The following is a 25,813-nucleotide window of genomic DNA, read 5'->3' on the forward strand; positions in this document are numbered from 1 at the left end:
TTTGTTTTTTCTTGCGTGTATTTAAGCTACTAGTCTGCAGTTATCAGCACCAGCTCTAATTAGCGCTATCTCCTCCTTTGTTACTTCTCAGCTCTGTACATCTGAAAAAAGATCACCATACTCAGAATTACACAGAAAGAGATGATAAAGATGTGGAGAAGGATGTGGGAGGCCTCAAACTCTTCTGGAATCTCAGGACCTTTGATTGCTTATTCTGCATGTTCTCTGAAGAGTAAAATTAGCTGTTAGGAGTAATTAGTAGAGAAACAGAATTTTTTTTTTTTTTTTTTTTTTTTTTTTTTTTTTTGAGACAGGGCCTTGCTTTGTTGCCTAGGCTGGAGTGCAGTGGCACAATAATGGCTCACTGCAGCCTTGACCTCCTGGGCTCAATGCAATCCTCCCACCTCACCCTCCCAAGTAGCTGAAAACACAGGTGCACACCACCATGCCTAACTTGTATTTTTTGTAGAGAAGGGATTTCACCATGTTTCTCCGGCTGGTCTAAAACTTCTGAGCTCAAGCTATCTGACTGCCTCAGCCTCCCAAAGTGCTGGGATTACATGAGCCACCGCGCCCAGCCAGAAATATTTCATACTTTTCCAGCCAGTTCCTTCCCAGGAATTGTGATTTTGCTCCTTGCCCATTCAATGAATTCAACTTCTCAGCAGTTTTGTCATTATTCCTCAGATTTTACAACATGGTCCCAGAGCCACAGCCAATTAGGATATTTTAAAATAAATACCCAAGGAACGATTCCCTTACTGAATGGGAATGAGACAGTACAGAACTTGCTTCATTTTATTTACTTCTGCACCACAGAAGTAAATAAAAGTTTTAAACTGTAAACATATCTTTTATAGGAAAAAAATTTATTTATTTATTTATTTATTTATTTATTTATTTATTTTTTTGAGACGGAGTTTCGCTCTTGTTACCCAGGCTGGAGTGCAATGGCGCGATCTCGGCTCACCGCAACCTCCATCTCCTGGGCTCAGGCAATTCTCCTGCCTCAGCCTCCTGAGTAGCTGGGATTACAGGCACGTGCTACCACGCCCAGCTAGTTTTTTGTATTTTTAGTAGAGACGAGGTTTCACCATGTTGACCAGGATGGTCTCGATCTCTCGACCTCGTGATCCACCCGCCTTGGCCTCCCAAAGTGCTGGGATTACAGGCTTGAGCCACCGCGCCCAGCCGAAAATTTATTATTTTTAAAAAGTAGGGGGAACCCCCTGAGTTCAAATACTTGGTTCAATCACTGTTCAAACTGTTTCAAATAAAAAAAGATAAAAATAAAAAGGATCACGAACATCCCTTCCATAGTACTTTCAAACAAATCTTTTGTAAATTATTGGAGGCTGTACTTATGGTCCTCTCCAATTTTGAAGTTCATCTGGCTCTGCAATTTGAAGAAAATCTCTAATTAATTACAGATTTAAAATTTAAATCTCTGCTGGTCATAGCTATGATGAAAGTGTTGATCTTTGGCCTAGTCCTTGATAAATAATATTATTCCAAGGAAAAAATGCTTATCCGCTGAAGCCATGGCATTTGGAGCAAACAAGATATGGCTGTATGAGCCAACCATGAAAACAGCAAGGCATAATTCTTAAGAACATTTTTGTACCTGTAAAACAAACTTTTCTGTAGCAATCATTAGCTGGCAAAATCTAACAACAATCATATTTTTAAGATGCAGCAAGCCCACGTGGTAGCTCATGCCTGTAATCCCAACGCTCTAGGAGGCTGAGGCAGGAGGATCACCTGAGGTTAGGAGTTCGAGACCAGCCTGATCAACATGGAGAAACCCCCGTCTCTATTAAAAATACAAAACTAGCCAGGTGTGGTGGTGCATGCCTGTAATACCAGCTAGCCAGGAGGCTGAGGCACGAGAATCGCTTGAACCCAGGAGGTAGAGGTTGTGTTGAGCTGAGATCGCGCCCATGCAAATTAAAATCTATGTATAGTATACATGGAAGAACAACATCCAAGACTGCATTTAGCCAGGAATGTAGCCTGTGGAATTCAGACTGTGCTTGGGACAGTGTATTAGGTTCCAAACCAACAGTGTGACCTAACAATTAGCATCTCTGGACTCAGTTTGCCATCTGTAACAGTCTGGTAGGGGAAAGAGCTATTAAAAAAAAAAAAAAAAATCAAAGTTTCCCTAAACTGACTGCCCATCTGAAAATGAGCCCAGATGAAAGCTCTGCTCTGGGTGACTCCTATGTAGAGCAATGCTAGAACATTTCTGCACCAGGTGGTCTTGAAGGCTTCAGCCAGCTGAAAGACACGGGATCCTACTATGGTTAAAAAAATTTATCCAATATCCTAGCTTTCTCTCTTGGCCTCCTCTTCTCTGCTAGAGTTAAAACAGCTTTCATTTTGCCTGCTAGAGTAGATAGTGATGGGTAGGATAGTGTAACATGGGTCAAGGATTTTTCCAGGTTTTTCTCCCTACTTGCTAACTCTGTCTGAAACATAGATAATATTTGCCATGATATTCCCAGTGTCTGTAAGTAAAAATTTATTAGAACACATTCATACTCACTAATTTATGTTTTCTGTGGCTGCTTTCACACTACAACAGCAGTGCTGAGTAGCTGTGACAGAGATCACATAGCCCACGAAGCCAGACATCATGGACAAGTTTTATTAGTATTAAAGAGAAATATTGCATAAAATATTTTACATATTAAAAATGGCTAACATCAACACCATAGGTTATTACACTGAAAACAATAAATGTAACAGAATATTCTAGAAATTGATTTAAACAAGAAATAAGAATGTATGATACGGTAAACCAGAAATAATACAATAATACCAAAAAATGTGGCAGAACAAATACACATCAATCTATATTCAATGCAAGTAAATCTAAGTAGAAATTAACCTGGATTTGCCTTCCACTCCCTAATCAACATAGTAAGCCAAAAAATTTGTTTTCATCCTTCTCCTCATCCCATAAAAAGACAAAGAAGAAAAGCAGAATGATTTATGATTTTAGGTAAGGAAGAAAGCAAAAAAATTTTTTGATCTCCAATCCTGCAGACGCTATTTCTTACTCTTAGAGAAACAAAGCTATTAAAATGAAGGTAGATGTGACTTTTTAAAAATCCAGCATAAAAGTAGGAAGATGCAAGACTGCATACATGCAACACTCTACTTTCCAAAACTCTCCTAAAATGATAGTAAAGAAATAAAAGATATAAAAACACAAAGAGAATGAGAAGAAGGGACAAATTCAAAGTTTTAACTAAGTTTATTAGTAATAGGGTGGTGAGAGCCAAAACTTAAGTCCTTCAGAAAGGAATTCCCACGAGAAGCAACTCCAGCAGAGAAACTCAAGAAGTCCAGCATTCCCTAACACCTTTCTGCTAGGTTTCTATACCAGGCTGTGGCTCCCTGTGGCCAAGAGTGATTTTTACATTTTTTAATAGTTGAGGGTAAAAAAGTCAGAAGACCAGTATTTCAAGACACATGAAAATTCTAAGAAATTCAATTCCCAGGCTGGGTGCAGTGGCTCACGCCTGTAATCCCAGCACTTTGGGAGGCTGAGGCGGGTGGATCACCTGAGGTCAGGGGTTCAACACCAGCCAGGCAACATGGCAAAACCCTAAATCTCTACTAAAAATACACAAAATTAGACAGGCATGGTGGTGCGTGCCTGTAATCCCAGCTACTTGGAAGGCTGAGGCAGGAGAATCACTTGAACCCCAGAGGCAGAGGTTGCAGTGAGCCAAGACTGCACCATTGCACACAAGCATAGGTGACAGAGTGTGACTCCATCTCAAAAAAAAAAAAAAAAAAAGAAAGAAAAATTCAATTTCCAGTGTCTATAAGTAAAATTGTATTGGAATACATTCACATTCACTAATCTATATATTTTCTATGACTACTTTCATGCTACAATAGCAAAGCTGAGTGGTTGTGACAGAGATCACATCACTCACAAAGCAGGAAATATTTACTACTATCTAGCCCTTTGCAGGAAAAGTTACCATCCCCCAGTCCACATGTTACTCTCTGAACCTAGGGGCACTGGAGTGCAGTAGGGATCAAGCAGAGGTCTACATACCAAACACTGGCTTCTCCCACAGCTTAGTTCCCAAAACCCTAGTAGGAAGGCCTCTATAATCCCCAAGCAGCAGATGGGGAGCTAGGATCTATACAACAGACTTAAAGATACTGAGAATTCAGGCCCTTTATGCCAGAGTCTAGTTAGCTCTCAATGAACTTTTCATGCCTCATTCAAATATAAGTTAGCAGCCAAGGATCACCATGCATTTCAATAAAGTCTCCATCATAAAAGAGAGGCCAAAACAAACAAAAAATAGAATCTGAAGGAAACAGACACAATGCAGAGGCTTTTTAAAAAAATAAATAAATACAGGTATACCTCAGAGATATTGAAGGCTCTGTTCCAGACCACTGCAAAAAAAGCTAATACTGCAATAAAGTGAGTCACACAAATTTTTCAGTTTCCCAGTACATATAAAAGTTGTATCTACACTATATGGTAATCTATTTTATGTACAGTAATAGCACTGTCTAAATACACACACACACACCCCCCTACACCGTAATTCAAAAATACTCTTGCTAAAACATGCTAATGATCATCTGAACCTTTAATGAGTCATAATCTTTTTGCTAGTAGAGGGTGTTACCTCAATGCTGATAGCTGCTGACTGATCAGGGTGGTTGCTGAAGGCTGGGGTGGCTGTGGCAATTTCTTAGAATAAGACAACAATGAAGTTTGCCACATCAATTGACACTGCCTTTCACAAAAGGCATGTACCATGCAATGCTATTTAACTTCCTTCAAAATAAATTCACAGTCACTAAACTATATCTTTTCTATGGCTGCTTTCATGCTACAATTCCTTCAAAATTGAAGTCAATCCTCTCAAGCCCTGTGGCTGCCTTATCCACTAAGTCTGTTTTAGCATTTTAAATCCTCTGTTATCATTTCAACAGTGTTCATGGCATCTCCACCGGGAGTGTATTTCATCTCTAGAAACCTCTTTTGTTTAAGAAGCAACTCAGGTAGTTTTATTGAGAGATTACAGCAATTCACTCACATCCTCAGGCTGCACTTCTAATTCTAGCTATCTTGCTATTTTCAGCATGTCTGCAGTGACTTCCTCCACTGGTCTTGAACCCCTAAGTCATCCATGTGGGCTGGAATCAACTTCTCCCAAAAATCCTGTTAATGGCGATATTTTGACTTTCTCCCATGAATCACCAATATTCTTAATGGCATCTAGAATGGTGAATCCTTTCTAGCCCAGATCCATCAGAGGGTCACTATCTATGGCACCTATAGCCTTAGGGAATGTATTTCTTAAATAATAAGACTTGAAAGTCAAAATAACAAGGACTGCAGAATGGATGCATTAGTAGGTATGAAAACAACATTATTTTCTTGTATATCTCCCTCAGAGCTCTTAGGAGACCAGGTTTGTTGTCAATGAGCAGTTAACTTTTTTTTTTTTTTTAAATTTTGAGACGGAGTTTCACCATTGTGACTCAGGCTAGAGTGCAATAACGCTATCTCGGCTCACCACAATCTCCTAGGTTCAAGCAATTCTCCTGCCTCAAACTCCTGAGTAGCTGGGATACAAGCATGCACCACCCTACCCGGCTAATTTTGTATTTTTAGTAGAGACGGCAGTTTCTCCATGTTGGTCAGGCTGGTCTCGAACCCCCGACCTCAGGTGATCTGCCTACCTCGGCTTCCCAAAATGCTGGGATTACAGGCTTGACACATCATGCCCATACAGCTCAACAGTAACATTTTTAAAGAAATCATTTTTTCTGAGCAGGTCTCAACTGTAGGCTTAAAATACTCTGTAAATCATGCTGTAAATGGATGTGCTGTCATTCATGCTTTGCTATTCCATTTGTAGAGCACAGGCAGAGTAGATTTAGCAGAATGCTTAAGGGCCCTACAATTTCAGAATGGTTAATGACCACTGGCTTTAACTTAAACTCACTAGCTTCACTGGCCTCTAACAAGAGAATCAGCCTGTCCACTGAAGCCCCGGCACTGACTTCTCTCTAGCTATGTAAACTTTAGATGGCATCTTCTTCCAATAAAAGGTGTTTTGTCTCCACGGAAAATCTGTTGTTTAGTGTAGCCATCCTCATCATTAGCTAGATTATCTGGGTAACTTGCTGCAGCTTCCCCTCTAGTGCTTGCTGCTTCACCTTGCACGTCCATGTTATGGAGACGGCTTTTTTCCTTAAAGTGCACAGACCAAGTTAGCTAGCTTACAATTTTTCTTCTGCAACTTACTTCTCTGTGCCTTCACTGAATTGAAAAGAGTTAAGGCCTTGATCTATTATAGAATAGGCTTTGGCTTAAGGGCATGTTTTGGCTGACTTGATCTTCTATTCAGGCCATTCAAACTTTCTTCCTATAAGCAATAAGGCTGTTTTGCTTTCTTAACATTTCTGTGTTTACCGGAGTAACAATTTTAATTTCCTTCAATAACTTTTCCTATGCATTCACAACTTGGCTAGCAATTTGGCACAACAGGCCTAGCTTTCAGCCTATCTCAGCTTTTGAAATTCCTTCCTCATTAAGCTTAATAGTTTCTAGCTTTTGATTTAAAGTGAGCGACATGTAACTTCTTCCTTTTACACTGCAGGGTTATTAATTGGTCTAATTTCAATATTATTGTATCTCAGGAGATAGGGATGCCTGAGGAGAGGGACAGAGATAGGGGACCCACAGACTGGTGGAGCAGTCAGAACATATACAATATTAATCAATTAAGTTCACTCTTGATTAATAGGATTTTGGAAGAAGTTGATTCCAACTCTCATGGATGACTTTGATGGGTTAATTGCATCCCAAAGCAATTAGACAGTAACATCATAGATCACTGTTACCGTAACAGATTTAATAATGACAACGTCTGGAATATTGGCAGGATTATTATAACGTGACACAGAGACCAGGTACTATGGTTCACACCTGTAATCCCAGCACTTTGAAAGGCTGAAGTGGGAAGATCACTTAAGCCCAGGAGTTGCGAGATCAGCTTGGACAACACAGAGAAACCCCATCTCTATAAAAAATTTAAAAATTAGCTAGGTATGTGGCTGCACACATCTGTAAATCTCAGCTACTCAAGAAGCTAAGGCAAGAGGGTCCCTTGAGGCCAAGAGGTCAAGGCGGCAGTGAAGCATAATTAGGCCACTGCATTCCAGCCTGGGTGACAGAATGAGACCCTATCTCGGGGGAAAAAAAAATGTGACACAGAGAGCCAAAATGAGCACATATGTTAGAAAAATGGTGCTGACAGACTTGTGGACATAGGGTTGCCAAACCTTCCATTTGTAAAAAATGAAACTTTGCAAAGTGCGAAAAAATGAAATGTAATAAAAGGAGGTAAGCACATGTATGTACAGATATCCTGAATAACATTCATCCAGGATATAAGAATTTTTTTTTTAATGAGCACAAAGAACATGAGCTCTTCAAAATTCAAAATGAGAGCCAAAAAAAAAAAAAAAAAAATCAACAAAAGGGGTGAATGGTAATGTTGGGGAAATCTTTCAGAAGAAAAAAAAAAAGACAAAGATTTTTAACATAAAATCTGAAAGAAAAAAAAGAGACTCAATCCATGAAGCTCAGTTATGATGGGGTGACAGCAGTCAAAGTCCAGAGCCTTCGAGGCTGAGCTCTGATAAACTACCTCCTAGCTTGGAGTTAAGATCTAAATAACTATTCCCACAAGGTTGGGAGAAAAGATGGCACAAAGTAAACTAGGACTCCCAGGATCGTCTGATCACCTGGTTGTCTGTGTGGTCCCAGACTGTTAGCATTCCTAGGCGCCAGGTGGAACAAAAAAAAAAATCTCCCCTGGTGAGTAACGCCATGTTCCTAAGAATCAAATATTCCTCCAAAGTATTTTTCAAAGTAAAAAATAAAGAAGAATTAAAATACCATGAGTAAGAATCAACAGAAACAGAACCATAGACAAATGAAAGAGACTACCAAAAGATGGGAGATTTTTGACTCTGATGAAAAGTTCAAGCTTAGGATATTCAAGGAGATAAATGTCAACATCAAAAACTTCGGCATGGAACTAAAAACTGTAAAAGATGACTTAGAAAGCCCAAAAAAAGAATAAAATAGAAGTTCTATCGCTGAAGAATACATAGAAGTTAAGATTAAACAGGCACAGCTAAACAGAGAAGTAATGAAATGAAAAACAGTGAATCCATTAGTACACCCAGAATAGAGCTCAAAAAGAAAAATAAGCTAACACAGAAAAAACCCACTGAGATGTGATGGATACAGGAAAGTCTAACACAGGTATATTGTAGTCCCAAAAGAAGAGAAAAGAAAGAATACACAACAATATTTAAATAGATTGTGGCCGAGAATTTTCTAGCACTGACTTCAAGATATTAATCTACAGATTTAAAAGTCCAATAAATCCCAAGCAGAATAAAAAATAAACTTAAAACATGAAATATTATTGTGAAACTGAGAAAAACAAAAGACAAAGAAAATCTTTAAAAATAGCCAGAAGAAAACAAAATTGCCTTCAAAAAAGGCAGTGTGGCCAGGTATAGTGGCTCTTGCCTGTAATCCCAGTACTTTGGGAGGCTAAGGAGGGTGGATTGCTTGACCTCAAAAGTTCAAGACCAGCCTGGGCAACAAGGCAAAACCGCATCTCTAAAAAACACATAAAAATGAGGTAGGTGTGGTAGCAAACCCCTATAGTCCAAGCTACTCAGGAGGCTGAGGTAGGGGGATTGCTTGAGTCAGGAGGAAGAGACTACAGGGAGAAGAGATCATACTACTGCACTCCAGCCTGGGTGACAGAGTAAGACCCTGTCTGGAAAAAAAAAAGCAATGGATTAACAGCTGATTTCTTTATTATCAACAATGGCAGAAGACAACTGAGCAATACCTTAAACACGCTAAGAAAAATTAATACCAACTTGGAATTCTATAGACAACAAAAATATTCTTCAAGAATAAGGGCAAAATAAAAACATTTTCAGAGAAAAAGAACTTACCAGTACACCTACATTAAAAAGAATTCCAAAAGAACATACTTCAGACAAAAGGAAAATGATCTCAGATGGGAGTTCTGAAATATATCAAATAATACAGACTAGGAAAAAGTAGTAAATATGAAGATAAATTTAAATGTTTAAATTATATAAACGTATCTGTGAGTTTAAGAAATCTGTAAAATTAAAGTATGACAACAGTAACCTAAGCTGAGAGAAATAATTGGGAGTTCAAGTAACCTAAGGTGCCTTCCACGACCAGAATGAGTATAGAATTATTAAGATCATATCTTGATAAAGATGAATGTTTTAATTGGAGGAAAACTGAATGGAAACAGTGTAAAACTTTCAAACTAGTGGAGTGAAAGAAAATATAATTTTAAAACTACTAAAAAGGGCTGGGCGCAGTGGCTCATGCCTGTAATCCCAGCACTTTGGGAGGCCGAGGTGGGTGGATCACGAGGTCAGGAGTTCAAGACCAGCCTGGCCAAGATGGTGAAACCCTGTCTCTACTAAAAATACAAAAATTAGCTGTGTGTGATGGCGGGTACCTGTAATCCCAGTTGCTCAGGATGCTGAGGCAGAGAATTCCTTGGACCCGGGAGGCAAAGGCTGCAGTGAGCTGAGATGGCAACACTGCACTCTAGCCTGGGAGACAGAGCAAGACTCTGGCTCAACAACAAAAAATATACAAAGCGAAACCACAACTACAGAGACAATAGACACACGGTAGGAAACTCTAACTGCTGAACAAACCGAAACCAAAAAAAAAAAAAATTAAAAAAATAAAAAAACTGAAGAAACAGAAGACTTAAATAGCAGGATTAAAAACTTGATCTAATAGACATATGCAGAACATCATACTCAAGAACTGCAGAATACACATTCATTTGAAGGATTCATGGATTATTTATAAAATCTGACTCTACTGGGCTGAAAGGCTGAAATCTAAAGAATGTTCTCTGAACACAAGGTTATTATGATTTATATTATAACAAAAAGATAACTAAAAAATTCCCCACAAATTGGCAACAAATTAAGATATATTTATTTTTAACCTAACAGGTCAATGAAATAATAGTAATGGAACTAAAAGAATATTCTATACTGCACAAAGACACACTGAAACCAACATAGGAAATGCAATGAAAGTGACACTTAGGCCAGGGGTGGTGGCTAACGCCTGCAATCCCAGCACTTTGGGAGGCCAAGGGCAGACCACCTGAGGTTGGGAGTTCGAGACCAGCCTGACCAATACGGAGAAACCCCATCTCTACTAAAAATACAAAAATTAGCTGGGCATGAAGGTGTGTGCCTGTAGTCCCAGTTACTCTGAAGGATAAGGCAGGAGAATGGCTTGAACCTGGGAGGCGGAGGCTGCAGTGAGCCGAGATCGTACCACTGCACTCCAGCCTGGAAAACAAGAGCAAAACTTCGTCTCAAAAAAAAGAAAGAAAGAAAAGAAAGTGATACTTAGAGGAAGACATACAGTCTTATATACAATCTTCAGAAAAGAAAAGCTGAAAAACAAGTTAAGTATTCACCTATACCTGCACCATTCAAAGTCCACACGACCTTGAAGGTGTGATATGAAAAAAAAACCATTTTTTATTGATTACATGTTAAAATGACAATACTTTTTATATAGTGGATTAAATAAACTATACTATTATAATTTTCATGTTTCCTTTTTTAAAAATAGCTATCAAGAATTTTTAATTACATATGAATCTCCATTTTATTTCTAGACAGAATTGATGTAAAGAATTCAGAGCTGGGCGTGGTGGTTCATGCCTGTAATCCTAGCACTTTGAGAGGCAGAGGAGGGGGAGGTCAAGAGGTTAAGACCAGCCTGGGCAACATAATGAAGCCCTGTCTCTACTAAAAATATAAAAAAACTAGCGGGTGTGGTGGCACATGCCTATAATTCCAGCTACTTGGGAGACTGAGGCAGGAGAATCACTTGAACCCATGAGGTAGACGTTGCAGTGAGCTGAGATCATGCCACTGCACTCAAAAAAAAAAAAAAAGAAAAGAAAAAGAAAAAAAGAATTTAGAAAAAGAACAGCAAAAAAATCCTGAAGAAGAAGAAAAAAATAAAACAGCAAGATTTAATGAAGTAGTAAACAACATATCAGAGAGGCCTGACAAAACTCAAAGTTGGTTCTTTGAAAAGATTCATAAAACTGACAAACCTCTGGCAAAAAAGATTTTTTAAAAAAAGGAACAAAAAAATAACCAAGAGAGAAGGAAGGACATTACTAAATATTCTACAAACATCCAAAAGTTAATGAGAGCTATTCTGGGCACACTGCCTATGGGGTAGCCCTGCTCCACAAGTAGTAGTAAATAAATAAAGTTAATGAGGATACCATAAATACCACCTAAATTTTTTATAATGTAGATCAAATGGACAAATTCCTAGAAAAACATCGCAACTTAAAAAATGGTCAAAAGATATAATATGGAGTGAGTTGGTTGAAGGTTAAAAAAAAAAAAAAAGATGTACTTTAAACCTGAATCATCCTGTAACAAAGTAAATGAATTACCTATTTTAAAACTCTTCCCTAAAGAAAACTCCAGGCCCTCAATGGCTTTAAAATATTCTACTAAACATTTAAGAGGAAATATTTATAATCAAACATCTTCCAAGAATGCAAGATTTATGAGGCTTGTTATAAATTTGATATGAAAACCCAACAAGAATATATGGAGAAAATAATCCCAAGCCAATCTTATGAATTAAAATGTGAAATCTTCCACAAAATATTAGCAAGTCGAATCCAGCAATCTTTTCATAATATATCAAGGGAATGTTGGATTTATACCAGAAATCACAGGTTAACATTAGAACTAATATTACATTAATATTTGTAATTCACCAAACATTAACAGCTAACGGGAAAAATTATATGACCATAATAATACACAAAAGAAGTTTGATAAAATTTAATATCCAGGACAGGGGTGGTGGCTTATGCCTGTAATCGCAGAACTTTGGGAGACCAAGAGTTCAAGATCAGCATGGGCAACATAGCAAAACCACATCTCTACAAAAAAAATTTAAAAATTTAGTACTCAATTGTGAGAAAAAACTCTTAAACTCCCAACAGAAGTGAACTTCTTAACTTGAAAAAGGATACTTACAAAAACCAACAGCAAACATCATCTTTAACAGTGAAACGCTAAAAGCTTTTCTATGAGATTGGGAATAAGACATTGACAGCACTCCTATTCAACACTGTACTACCCAGTGCAGCAAGGCAAGTAAAAGAAACAAAAAGTATAAGGACTGGAAAAGAAGAAAACACTGTCATTAATTATATGCAAGACAATTGAGCATATAAAAAAATCCAAGATAATTTATATGTATATTATTAGAACAAGAGTTAGCAAATTTCACTAGACCCAACAATCCACATTAGAAACAGAACTGATTTTTTCATAACATGGAGTTATTAGAAAATGAAATTCTTTTTTTTTTTTTGAGAAAGAGTCTCACTCCATTACTCACCCTGGAGTGCAGTGGTGTAATCTAGGCTCTCTGGAACCTCTGCCTCCCAGGTTCAAGAGATTCTTGTGCCTCAGCCTCCCAAACAGCTGGGATTACAGGCACATGCTATCACATATGGCTAATTTTTAGACCTTTAGTAGACAGGGTTTCACAATGCTGGCCAGGTTACTCCTGAACTCCTGATCTCAAGTGATCCGCCTGCCTTGGCCCCCCAGAGTGCTGGGATTACAGGGATAAGTCACTGTGCCCGGCCAGAAAATGAAAATTAAAAGCTACCATTTGTAAAAGCACCAAGAACTATCATGTACTTAGAAATAAGTCTAACAAAAAATGCTTATTATCTTTCTTTAGAGAACTATAAAACTTTGAGAGATACTAAAAAAAGACCTGAATAGAGTAGATATAGCATGTCTATGGACTGGAAGACTTAATATTGCAAAGAAGCAACTTCTTCCAAACAGATCATAAATTCATTCCAATCCGAATAAAAATCCGAACAGATTTTTCTCTGGAAAATTGCCAATTCTTGGAAAAGTTGATTCTAAAATTTATAACAAATGGAAACAAATGGAAAGGGCTATGAATGTCCAACACGGAAGGACTTGCTCTACCAGATATTGAGACTTTTAGCAAAGCAATAAGAAGAGTGGCACTGATGCAAAGACAGACGAATCAATGGGGAGGAAAACAGACAACTTAGAAATGACCTTGCACTGAGTCTGAAAAATATATTTTTTTTCTATAAGGCCTTTGGAAAACAATACATCAAAACACAATATAACTTTGAAAAAATGGGAGGAGCCAAGCATGGTGACTCGAGCCTGTAATCCCATCACTTTGGGAGGCCGAGGTGGGAGGGTCACTTGAGCCCAGGAGTTTGAGACCAGCCTAGGCAACACACACACACACACACACACACCCCCCACACACAAACACATACCCATTCCCCAATCACATACCACATCTCAATTCTAACTTTCAAAGAAGCACATAAAAGTTAACATTAGTCCAATTTATTTTTAATTTGGCATGAGAATTTAGAAGACTAAAAGAAAAATAATTTCTAGTTAGCGGAGACTACACTAAACCGAATGCCACTATACTTCTTTCTACCAAGTGTCAATAATAACATGATACCGAGGGACCATGTGGCAGCTTCTCTGTTCTCAGATAGGGTTTCTTTCTTTCTTCCTTTTGTTTTTTCTTCTTCTAACCCTCAAAAATGCAAACTCTAAGACTGACAGTGAAGGAAGTCCCAGCATGATCAGATATGATTCCTAGCTCTTGGGAAAAAACAGTTTAACCTGGTCTGAGGGAGAAAAACTGATTGAGAAATACAGCTGAAGTAGAAAATGAACAATCAGAAAAGCACATGCAAAATACAAAGCAAAAGATCATAAAATCTTATTAGAAAAAGTATTCATATAACGTACAAACTATATGTATGATTTAATAGGGTCTAAATAACAATGTGAAATTTTATAGACATCGTCAGAATTTCAGAGTTCTCATTTACTATGAATAAACTATATTAATAAAGGTAATAATAAACTTAGGAAAACTGAATTGCTTTCATAAAGCTAGGCACTAAAAATACATAATATTGCACCAAAAAATTCCAGAGTGATATGAATTGGCACTGTGAAATATTTGCTCAATTTTAATTTTAAGCAATCTTACTAGGAAAGTAACTAATTTTACCAGTAAAACAAGGACATAAATTTTAAAATCCACAAGTAGTTTGACAAACAAAATAGTTCAACAGTTTAAAATTAGGGAAACAGTTTAAAGTTGAAAAATATATTTTTGGAACAAAAATTATTTGTCTCTCAAGATAAATCCTAACCTGACTAATTTCATTCTTCCCTGTGCTATTAAAAAGTACGCATGATGCGTTCTTACCTGGAATAAGATCTGCATAGGTCAAGCTAACATATAAGATACTGATAAGTATTTTATCAGCAAGTGGATCAAGTGCACTTCCCAAAGCTGATTTTTGACTGGCCCAGTTTCGAGCAATAAATCCATCCAACTGAAAATAGAAGTTTTTTTTTTTTTTTATAAATGTCATAACAGGAACAAAGTAGATATCCTGAAGCCTAAAATACACCAGAATAATAATTATACTCTCATAAAATATTAACAAAATCTTTTCTATTTCTTACCCCAAACATTGTTATTCTTTCACTGGTATACATTTCACTTTTAAATTGGCAACTGGTCTTAAAACAAATGTGTATTTTTCTTTTTCTCCCTCAAGGCCTACTTATTTCTCAGTATTTTCACAAGGCCCCTTTGTGGGATGAACCCAGACACACATTTAGAGATACATATAGTGATGTGTTTAGAGTCATAAAGAACCCAAAGAAAACTCAAGGAAAGCATGAATGGCAGAGCCTGGACTAGAATAATATAATCCAACTGTTAAAACTTACTATTTTTCTGTTTTTCAACTTATTTTGCTCAGTATCACTGTTTACTCCATATTCTGACTGCATCTGCATTAACTACATTTGAGTAAAAAACTCAGTCCTGTCTACCTGGCCTAGTCAAAATTCTGATACTTAAATTACTTATTTTTATATTATTTATTACAATTAAAAAGACACCATATTTTAAGGCACAGGTTGTACTTAGTTGCCAGTGGGCTAAATGGAGCCTGCAAGCTGGTTCTGTTTGATCTATCAAAGCTTCTAAAAACAGTAATTAGTAATCAACATTTAAGAATTCAAAAATCTTCCCATAAAAACCCAGATATCAGCTGGCTGTGGTGGCTCATGCCTGGAATCCCAGCACATTGGGAGGCCGAGGCAGGTGGATCACCTGAGGTCAAGAGGTCGAGACCAGCCTGACCAACATGGAGAAACCCCGTCTCTACTAAAAAATACAAAATTAGCTGGGAGTGGTGTCGTGCGCCTATAATCCCAGCTACTCAAGAGGTTGATGCAGAAGAATCGCTTGAACCCCAGAGATGGATGGAGGTTGTGGCGAACTGAGATCACGCCAATACACCCCAGCTTGGGCAACAAGAGCAAAACTCCAACTCAAAAAAAAAACAAAAAAAAAAAAACAAAAAAACAGACCTCTGGGGACACAAAATGGACTGAAACCAATATTGCCTATCCACATTAAACAAGGCAGATATTTTCTGGTTTATCAAAGTCCCTTCCTGGCTTTTATTCATTTAACTTCAAGCTTAAACAAATATTTGAGTTCTCTAATACTATTTCTAAGGGAAAAAAGATTAATTTAGATGTAATTAACTACGGTTCGTTTTAAAGAATAAGTTGTCCCTATCTCAAGTACACCAATGAGTTAGAGGAGACAGCAGTAGTCCAGAACGGTGGGGTTAAAAAAAAAAAAAATGTGATCTTTGTAGCAGAACAGCAGCTGTTCAAGTCTTGGCTCTGCCACTTACCAGCTGTGTGACCTTGGACAAGTTACTTGGCCTGACTAAGCCTTAATGTCCTCATCCGTAAAACAGAGATAAATTACCTACCTCAAAGGGTTGGTTGTCTTCAGCACATATAGTAATTAATACTTGCTCAGCACTTAGCACTTGGTAAATCCTCAAAAAAAAAGCAGTTACTAGCTATCGCTATCACAATTGAAAAAAATCTATTTTCTTCTTAAGCCTTCTAACAGAAAGTACCTACCATGGGGAGCTGGGACCTTGGAAGATCAGGTTTAGTTTGGTTTCTCATCTCAGGGAACTTAACCTCTCACTTTTGTGCCATCATCCCCCTCTCGTCTTCACCATTCCTCTAACCCACATTAGATTCCAAGGTCATCAACGTCATTCCTTTGCAAACATCTGTAACTCCCCTTTACTCCATTCTCCTTCACCCCTGCTTAAAAACAATTCTCCACGTACTCTGGGCCTGCACCTAAGAGCTGAACAGTGCTTAAGGAAAACAGACAAATGGGAAGACTAGCCTCACTTCAAACCGGTGAACACAAATATCCCATGGGCACTCACTGTCTAGCAATCCCACACCTGCTGACTGTATTTACCCCTCTTTTCACACTGTCTCTGCTCTCACCTCAGACCTAACTCCATCCCTCTGATTCATGGCCATGTCTATATTTTCCTTAAGACAAAAGAAAAAGGGTCAGCCCGTCCTCATATTTCCATCACCAAATCCCCCACCTACCTGCATCCATTCATTCTCTCTGCATTCCTTGATCCGTTCCCAAGTCCTATCACCTTCTGGGACCTGCCTCCCTCTTCCCCATCTCCCCTTGCACCATCAATCTCTCCTTTTCATTTAATTTAATCTCTCTACCTGATCATTTAATTAATCAGTTAGCTAACAACAAAAATTCACTGGTCACGGTGGCACACCTATAGTCTCAGCTACTTGGAAGGCTGAGGTGGGAGGATCGTTTAAGGCCAAAAGTTCAACGCCAGCCTGGGCAACACAATGAGACTCACCTCAAAAAAAAAAAAAGGATATATACACATACACACACATGTATATATACACATATGTATATAGCATATATATTTTTATATATAAGAATATATATATATATAATTCTCCAGTATATATCTTTTTAAAAGACCCTTCTGTGATCCTATTTCTCTACTCCCCTACAAGCAAAACTGCCTCAAAGCAGCATGTCATTACCATCTCACACCTGTTAATCAACCCACTCCAATTGTCCCCACCCCTCCAGAGGTGAGGCTCATAAAGGTCACTGACAATTTCCACATTGTTAGATTACCTGACCTCAACACAACTGAAGCATTTTCTCCACTTTCCAGGAACTCTTCCTGCCTGATTTTCCTCCTTCTTTGCCAGCTATTCCTTCAGGGCTCCTGACTGGCTTCTTCTCCAGTACTCGATGTGTTGCTCATTTCTCTAACCCAGGTGTCCCCAAACTTTTTACACAGGAGGCCAGTTCACTGTCCCTCAGACCGTTGGAGGGCCGCCACATACTGTGCTCCTCTCACTGACCACCAATGAAAGAGGTGCCCCTTCCTGAAGTGCGGGGGGGTGGGGGGGGCGCGGATAAATGGCCTCAGGGGGCCGCATGCAGCCTGCGGGCCGTAGTTTGGGGACGCCTGCTCTAACCCTTCATTTCTGTTTCCTGAGCCTGGATGATTTTACACCTATCTGACCATCTATATCTGACAGCCCCCAAATTTCTCTCTGTAAAGATGACTTCCTCCAACTCCAAACTGCTAAACTGCCCAGTCAATACCTCTACGTGGACAGGCAACAGAATTCTTAGTATTTTCCACTAAACTCTGCCCTACCCAAGTGTTGCCCATCACAGAAAATGTCATTTCCATGCACCTGGTTTTTGTTTTGTTTTGTTTCATTTTGAAACAGTCTCCTAGGCTGGAGTGCAATGGTGTGTTCTCAGTTCACTGCAGCCTCTGCCTCCTGGGTTCAAGCAATTTTCCTGCCTCGGCCTCCCCAGTAGCTAGGATTACAGGCACGCGCCATCACGCCCAGGTAATTTTTGCATTTTTAGTAGAGACGGGGTTTCACCATGTTGGCAAGGTGGGTCTCGAACTCCTGACCCCAGGTGATTCCCCCGCCTCAGCCTCCCAAATTGCTGGGATTACAGGTGTGAGCCACCATGCCCGACAGCACCCAATTTTAGAAGAGAATTAAAAAAAAAAAAAAAAAAAAGCTTAGTATTCATATTTGATTCTTCCTACTCTCACTCCATATATCTAATCTACCAACATAGTACCTCTGTCTTTAAAATATATCTTAAACTCACATACCTCTCTCCAATTCCAAACTCCAACCCCCATGTAAGCTCCCACCACTGCTGCCCTAGATCACAGTCAGCCCCTTAACCAGTTACTCTGTTTCCACTCTTGCCTGTCTATAATCCATTTTCCACATACAACCCAATCACATTCCATTATTCCCTGGCTTAAACTGGTGAGTCCAGCCATCTCCCAGTGGCCAATCTAAAGGCACTAAAACCTCCATGGAAAACATGAAATGTGGCACCCGTTAACTTAGGTTTCCACAAACATCATCTTACGTATTTAGGAAAATGTTAATGGGCCCTCTCTAACATTCAATGAATACTGCAATCTCATTTGGCAGCTTAAAAAAAAAGTAGCAGACAGAAGTGACTACAGTAGATAGATCTTGTCTGTTATATTAAAAAAAGTTGTTATCGTATAATGGCCTTTGGCGGACTTGGAGATCAGATTAACAATGAGTGGAGGCCTTGGGATAGAAGGAACAGGTTGGGCGTCTGTAATACTGGCACTTTGGGAGGCCGAGGTGGGCGGATGATTTGAGGTCAGGAGTTTGAGACCAGCCTGGCCAACATGGTAATACCCCATCTCTACTAAAAACACAAAAATTAGTCAAGTGTGGTGGTGCGTGCCTATAATCCCAGCTACCCAGGAGGCTGAGACAGGAGAACTCCTGGAATCCCACAGGCAGAGGCTGCACTGAGCCGAGATCACACTGCTGCACTCCAATGTGGGCAACAGAGAGAGAATTCACCTTTAAAAAAAAAAAAAAAAAAGGCAGGGACAACAGAAAAGGAGAGAGATTGTGGTGAGAAAAGGAAGAGGTCATGAGAAATATTAACAGTAGCTAAACTCTGGTAAAAGAGAGGTTGAAAGGCTATATTTGAAGCATGTTTGGAAATGCCATGTAACTATGCAAATGCTCTCCTTTGCTCTCCAGAATCTTCAGTTAATTCTATGTTGCCCACTGATGCTACTGCTACTAGGCAGGTGGAATTTTGTTTCTATGAACATCAAAGAGAACAGCTGAGGTTACAAAGAAAGATGCCATACAACAACATAAAACTAGTTTCTCTGGATTCTCACTCAATAAATATTGAACAAAGTTTCAAACATAAATTAGTTTGAAGAGGCACCAAAGCACTGCCCATCTGGATGCTCATATAGATCTCAGACCAACCTTGTACAAGAATATACTGTATCTATTTCTCCTGCTAACTTTGCCCTGCTTTAAAGTTATTCCTCCATCTTTTCCACCCTTCCCTCAACTATGTCTTTATACAGCATGAAGCTTTTCTTTCTTTTTCTTTTCTTTTCTTTTTTTTTTAAAGAGACAAGGTCTTAAGCTCTGTCACCCAGGCTGGAGTACAGTGGTGTGATCACAGCTCACTGCAGCCTTGAACGCCTGAGCTCAAGAAATCCTCCTCTCTCAGCCTCTTGAGGAGCTAGGACTACAGACACATGCCACCACACCCAGCTAATTTTTAAATTTTTTGTAGAGAGGGGGTCTTGCTATGTTGTTCATGTTGGTCTCAAACTCCTGGCCTCTCAAACCACTGGAATTACAGGTGTAAGGCCCTGTGTCCAGCCAGTTGTATAAGGCATTTCAAAACTTTTATGAAATAAAGTTGCTGATAAATGCAAATAATGCCATACATGATGATGGCTAGCCAGTGCACAAAAGCCCTTCTTTTATAAAATTATTTTCCAGTTCTAATCTGAGATCATCTGAGTAAATCCTGCTCTCCTCTGCCAAAACTGACATTGTGGTATCAAGAAGCGCTCCTCTTTGTTCATCTGCTGAGGGAGTAGAAGAGGAGAGATGTTCAAGCAGCCCAGGGCACAGTATTCTGCAGGGCCATCAGAGAGGTGTAGAGCAGAGACAGAAACTAAATCTGTGGGGTACCTGCAGCTTCCTGCTAGCATGAAACCTGAGCAAAGCTATGACTTCTACATGCTCCTTGGTCACATCCCAGTTCCCTGGGTCCTAACAACTGGCCACTGTTGCCCTCTCTACTGGGAAAACCAACTCTTTTTGCAGATTAGAGTATTTCTCTTTATCACAGTACAAAGAAAAGTCATCTCAGATCTCCTGTCCTTTATTTCTACCCCTAAAGCAAGCACTCGGCTCTTTGGGAATGTCTAAGGGTGTTTCTTTTACTCTTAAAAACTAAGAATACAAAGTATCCCCTCCTATACTTCCCTACAACCTTCACTTCCTCCCTGAGATCATAGGCAAAAAAAAAAAAAAAAGGGTCCCATACAGATTCTAAAGACGAAGTCCTCACATAAAGTACTAAGTCAAATTCATCTTGAGAATTCCCTCCCAAAGAAAAGCAGGCTAAGGGTATGCTATTTCGCTGTAGTAATAGAGACCTGGGAATTTGGAAGGAGAGCAAAATGGCAGTGCATTTACAACTTACCAAATCTGTTAGCCCAGCTAAAGCAAAAACTCCTAGTGCAATATTAAAATCTTCTTCAATAATCAAATAGCCCAGAACTGGGGCCAAGCCAATTCTCGTCATTGACAACATATTTGGGATTGTCCATGGGTTTTCATACTGAAACACAAAGACAACAAAATGTAAATTAAATACAATGAATTCATACTTTGAATAACTATATACATTAGAAAAATATACTTCATCAGTCATCAGCCTGAGTCAGAAGCTACATAAACTTTAATACATTAAATTGAATTTTTAAATCCATTGTGTTCTTTTTACAGATATCTTCCCAAAATCTTTCAAGAATCAGAAGATGGCTCCGTGTGGTGGCTCATGCCTATAATCCCAGCACTTCAGGAGGCCGAAGCAGCCGGATCCTTTGAGCCCAGGAATTAGAGACCAGCCTGGGAAACATGGAGAGATTCCCATCTCAATTTTTTTAATTAAAAAAAGAAAAAAAAAAAGAATACAGAAAATGAAGATGCATCACATACCTAAACACAGACTAAGAGATCTTACATATTATAGGTTTTCTTAAGAGGGAAAACAGAAAACATGTAATATCTGCCATATAAGCTAAGCCTTTAAAGTATAATTTCATTGTAAGAACTCAGAACTTTCAACACTCTGCTTTTAAAGAGGTGAAACTTCAGGAAGATCTTGTAAGCAGACAAATAGTGTCTATTTACAAGTAAAAGTGTCACAGAAGCCACATTATCAACACCAGGCATTCAGCTTCAAATATTTTCTGCAAAGAATGTCCCTCACTCCCCTATACATATCTAAAGAATGCTAAATGCTATACAATGTTTGGAGGTATGAATGAAGAGAACAAAAACATTTAATTCTATAATCTCATCATTAAGTCAGAGAAATACTGGACGAAAACGGAGATAGGAATAGGGATTGTGACATTTGGAAATCGAGAAATTTTGTAAATTTGTTCAAAACAGTCACGGAAATGTAAACAACCTCAACTAAAAACCAAGGGCTTTCACAGTTCCCATAGGCTTTGCGATTCCTTGAAACTTCATTTGGAGCCAAGCTGTTTGAAGTTGGCACTAACAAACGAGCTCTTTGGCAGCTGTATGAAGGACATCCCCTCCTTGCCAAACAGAATCTGACTTGTGAGAGGGTACTTCAACTTTCAAAAGTCTCAGCCCAGCAGAGTTAAGACACCCTGCACAACAGGGTACAGAAATAACACCAAGAAAATGCCTCTCCCTGAAGCATAGGTTTTTTTTCTCCATTGAGTCAAGACTGCCAAGTCCACCCCATGGGACTTTCTCTTCACTAGAACCCCATTTAACCTCTTTCTTAATCAGTACTAGCCAACTTGCCTGAATCTTAATTTTGATTGTAAAAAAGGTGGCAAAGTCCATTTCTAAAGACATCTTTTAAAATTCCAAAAACTATCATGTTAAACAAACAAACAAAAAAAGGTATTCCCTAAAGATATTATGTCTGTGTTTATAAAAGGAACCAGTAAGAAAGCATCTCAGCTTGAAGGGATAATTAAATAGCTGTTGCTGGGGTTAAGTGGCAGAATACTGTCATTGAAAGCTATAGGAAAACTTCAAATTATCCGAAGAGCAATCACAAACTAGAAGCAATACAAACCTCTATGAGGTATTTTACTGAAAGTAATCCGTATTATATAATGAAATAAAAACATTCGTGGAATACATCCCAAATTCAAGTTCAAAAGTGTTTTCGAGTGTTTCAGAGTCCAGAGAAAAAAGATAAGTCTGTTGACCATACTATGGTACAGAATAAGTCAAATACTGATCAAAGGTTAGAGCAACCAGCAGGGAAGAGTGGGGAGGGGACAAGGTTGCACATGGTTGCGAAAAAGCAGTAGCAAGGCAAAAGATCAGAAAAAAGAGCACCCAATTAACTTCGGAAATATCCATAGGACAAAACTAAAGACAAAGTTGTAAAGAGAAACATCATTTCATTGGGTGAATTAACAAACAGAACTGAACGTTGCTGGAACAGCAAAGGGAGTTCTTTTTAGCTCCACGTTAAGTATTTCAATTAAAGTGTCTCACTAATTTGTGACACTCTCATTAAATCTGTAAACGTTTCAAAGTTAACATTAAGAGAGCTAATCTCAGATTACTCAACCAGATAACCTGTGGCATACTCGACCAACTATTGCCGTTCTGGGAAGGACTTCAGCCAGGATATGGCAACTTCAAAGTATCCAGCATTCAAACGCCAACATGCTTTAGCTATTAGTGGAGTTGAGACCCCTGCCAGGATCTGGCCACCTCAACCCATGCTGTACAACTGATGAAAGCAGTACAGCGGCCACTGAAGACATAACAATTGAAGATGTAACAATTGCATGAGTCTTGCTAACATGACATCAAAAGCTCTCCCACACTCATGCTCGGGTGTCTTCTATCTGGGCAACATATCAACAAGTAAGTGGACAAATATTTCCCTCTGTCACCTCAAGAATAGTTTTAATCCCTTTCTAAAGATTCCCAAAGACTTGCCCTAAATACTGGGGATTCGCTTCAGAAGAATTAAAAATAAGCTTTTAGTAAGACAAGCCAGCTCTACCTTTACCAACGCAGTATGTAGTGGAGGCCCTTTCGCCAACGGGTGCAGATAGGAGGGGGATGAGAGAGGGTTTCTAACTTGACCACCGAGACCGTAGGTGGTTCCCACTTGTGACTCTGAAATTCATCCCGACAGAATGACCTGCCAGTAACTTCTTTTCAGCGGACTGTCTGAAAGTCAGGCAACGGAAGCGTTCGAGCTGCACCACCCAGAGCGTTATTCTAGTCCAGGGCCGGCGACCCCAGCCCAGGGCCGGCCCGCCGCCCCCTCGTCGGTACGTACCAGGCTAGGGGCGCTCGCCGGGCCCCACTGGCCGCCCGGGGCTTCGGCGGCGGCGCCCGCTCCGACCGCTGGCCTGGGGGTCGCCTTCCCCACGCCCGAGCAGTGGTTCCGCTGGCCGACCCCGGGCAGCCGCAAGCCAAGCGCGGCCGGACGCAGCCACCAGCGTTCGGCCAGGCAGCCCAAGCAGCAGGGCACGGGTGGCAGCAGGGCCCCGCAGGCGCGCCCCTTGCCCGGCCGCGTCCCCTGAGCCCAAGCGGCACCGCGCAGGGCCCCCCACGAACCGCGCGCCACGCGCGAAGCTAGCATGGCACTGCGGCCGCGCCGCGAGGACTCGGCCGGTGGGATCTCAGCAGCCTGGGACACTGGAAAGCTGCTTCAACATGTAGACCCAGGAACCACACATAACCCGCGCCGCCTCTGTCTCTATACTGGGTTTCACACCCTCAACACGCTCCATTTATACAGGTGGCAAGGAGCCGCCAAGGGCGGAAGCCTTTGCGACGCTTTTACGACACTGTCGCCGTTGGGCTGCCCAGCGCCCCCGACGCAGCGGAGGCGCGCGTCGGGCCCAGTGGGTTTTAGGAAGCAGTTGGTTCGCGGCGCCTTCCGTTCTTGGTCCATAGCCGGGAGCCAAGGCTGGTGGGGAGGGAAGGAGAGAAACGGATGAGGTGGCATGACCGCGCTGCCGACTAGCCCCGAAGGGACAGGGGCCACCCTAGGCCCTGGCCTGAAACCCTCCGAGGCGGGTGGCCGGCGGAAAGGGCCCCTCCAAGGTGTATGTGGAGCCCTAGGGTTCTTGTGGGTGGTTTAGAGTATCTGGTACGGAAGAAATGATTAATCAATATTGGCCCTCTAAGCCTCTCCTTTTTGAGCATTGAATGAAGATGCATATGCCAAAAATATAAGCATTAGAAAATGTTAATTATGGCTAATTGTGTTGCTGAAACAGTGCTTACTTTATAGCCAGGCTATAGTGCATCATCCCAACAACTGCAAAATAAGGGTTCCATTATTACCTTTATTTTTACAGATGAGGCAGCTTAGGTGTAGAGAGGTTAAGAAACTTGCTTATTGCCGGGCGCGGTGGCTCAAGCCTGTAATCCCAGCACTTTGGGAGGCCGAGGCGGGTGGATCACGAGGTCAAGAGATCGAGACCATCCTGGTCAACATGGTGAAACCCTGTCTCTACTAAAAATACAAAAAAGTAGCTGGGCATGGTGGCGCGTGCCTGTAATCCCAGCTACTCAGGAGGCTGAGGCAGGAGAATTGCCTGAACCCAGGAGGCGGAGGTTGCGGTGAGCCGAGATCGCGCCATTGCACTCCAGCCTGGGCAACAAGAGCGAAACTCCGTCTAAAAAAAAAAAAAAACAAAACAAAACAAAAAAACTTATTATATAATATCCGAGATAGCTATGAATCAGTTCATTAATAAATATATTCGGATTAGTATATTAAACATTGACATATCAATATTATTTGGCAATGTTCCAGAATTTTTTCTTGTTGCGTTCAATGTTGAACTGAATGTGAATGGTTCTTGCCGCCTATCCCTCCACCATCCCCATTTATGATGGCTGACCCATCTTAACGTTGAGTTTAAAGTCTTTTTTTTTTTTTTTTTTTTGAGATGGAGAAACACCCTTAGACATTCCCAAAGAGCCGAGTGCTTGCTTTAGGGGTAGAAATAAAGGACAGGAGATCTGAGATGACTTTTCTTTGTACTGTGATAAAGAGAAATACTCTAATCTGCGAAAAGAGTTGGGTTTCCCAGTAGAGAGGGCAACAGTGGCCAGTTGTTAGGACCCAGGGAACTGGGATGTGACCAGGGAGGATGTAGAAGTCATAGCTTTGCTCAGGTTTCATGCTAGCAGGAAGCTGCAGGTACCCCACAGATTTAGTTTCTGTCTCTGCTCTACACCTCTCTGATGGCCCTGCAGAATACTGTGCCCTGGGCTGCTTGAACATCCTTCCTCTTCTACTCCCTCAGCAGATGAACAAAGAGGAGCGCTTCTTGATGCCACGATGTCAGTTTTGGCAGAGGAGAGGAGGATTTACTCAGATGATCTCAGATTAGAACTGGAAAATAATTTTATAAAAGAAGGGCTTTTGTGGACTGGCTAGCCATCATCATGTATATTATTTGTATTTATCAGCAACTTTATTTCATAAAAGTTTTGAAATGCCTTATACAACTGGCTGGACACAGGGCCTTACACCTGTAAT

General features: G+C 40.1%; 1 protein-coding gene across 3 annotated transcripts in view; it reads right to left on the reverse strand.

The window, feature by feature from the left end:
• The window catches only part of CRLS1 (cardiolipin synthase 1), a 32,671-nt gene extending 7,852 nt beyond the window's left edge, over positions 1-24,819 (reverse strand). Inside the window, exons 1-3 of one of the 3 annotated variants that reach the window (XM_074406262.1) lie at positions 24,607-24,819; positions 20,714-20,851; positions 14,459-14,588 (exon numbers count right to left, since the gene is read on the reverse strand). In XM_074406262.1, the coding sequence (XP_074262363.1) occupies positions 14,459-14,588; positions 20,714-20,824 (241 nt within the window). In that variant the 5' untranslated portion in view covers positions 20,825-20,851; positions 24,607-24,819. The other 2 variants (XM_039479605.2, XM_074406263.1) reach the window with 2 other exon arrangements.
• Between the last annotated feature and the right edge of the window lie 994 nt (positions 24,820-25,813).

The sequence above is a fragment of the Saimiri boliviensis genome, chromosome 9, assembly GCF_048565385.1.
Source record: "Saimiri boliviensis isolate mSaiBol1 chromosome 9, mSaiBol1.pri, whole genome shotgun sequence".
Lineage (NCBI taxonomy): Eukaryota > Metazoa > Chordata > Mammalia > Primates > Cebidae > Saimiri > Saimiri boliviensis.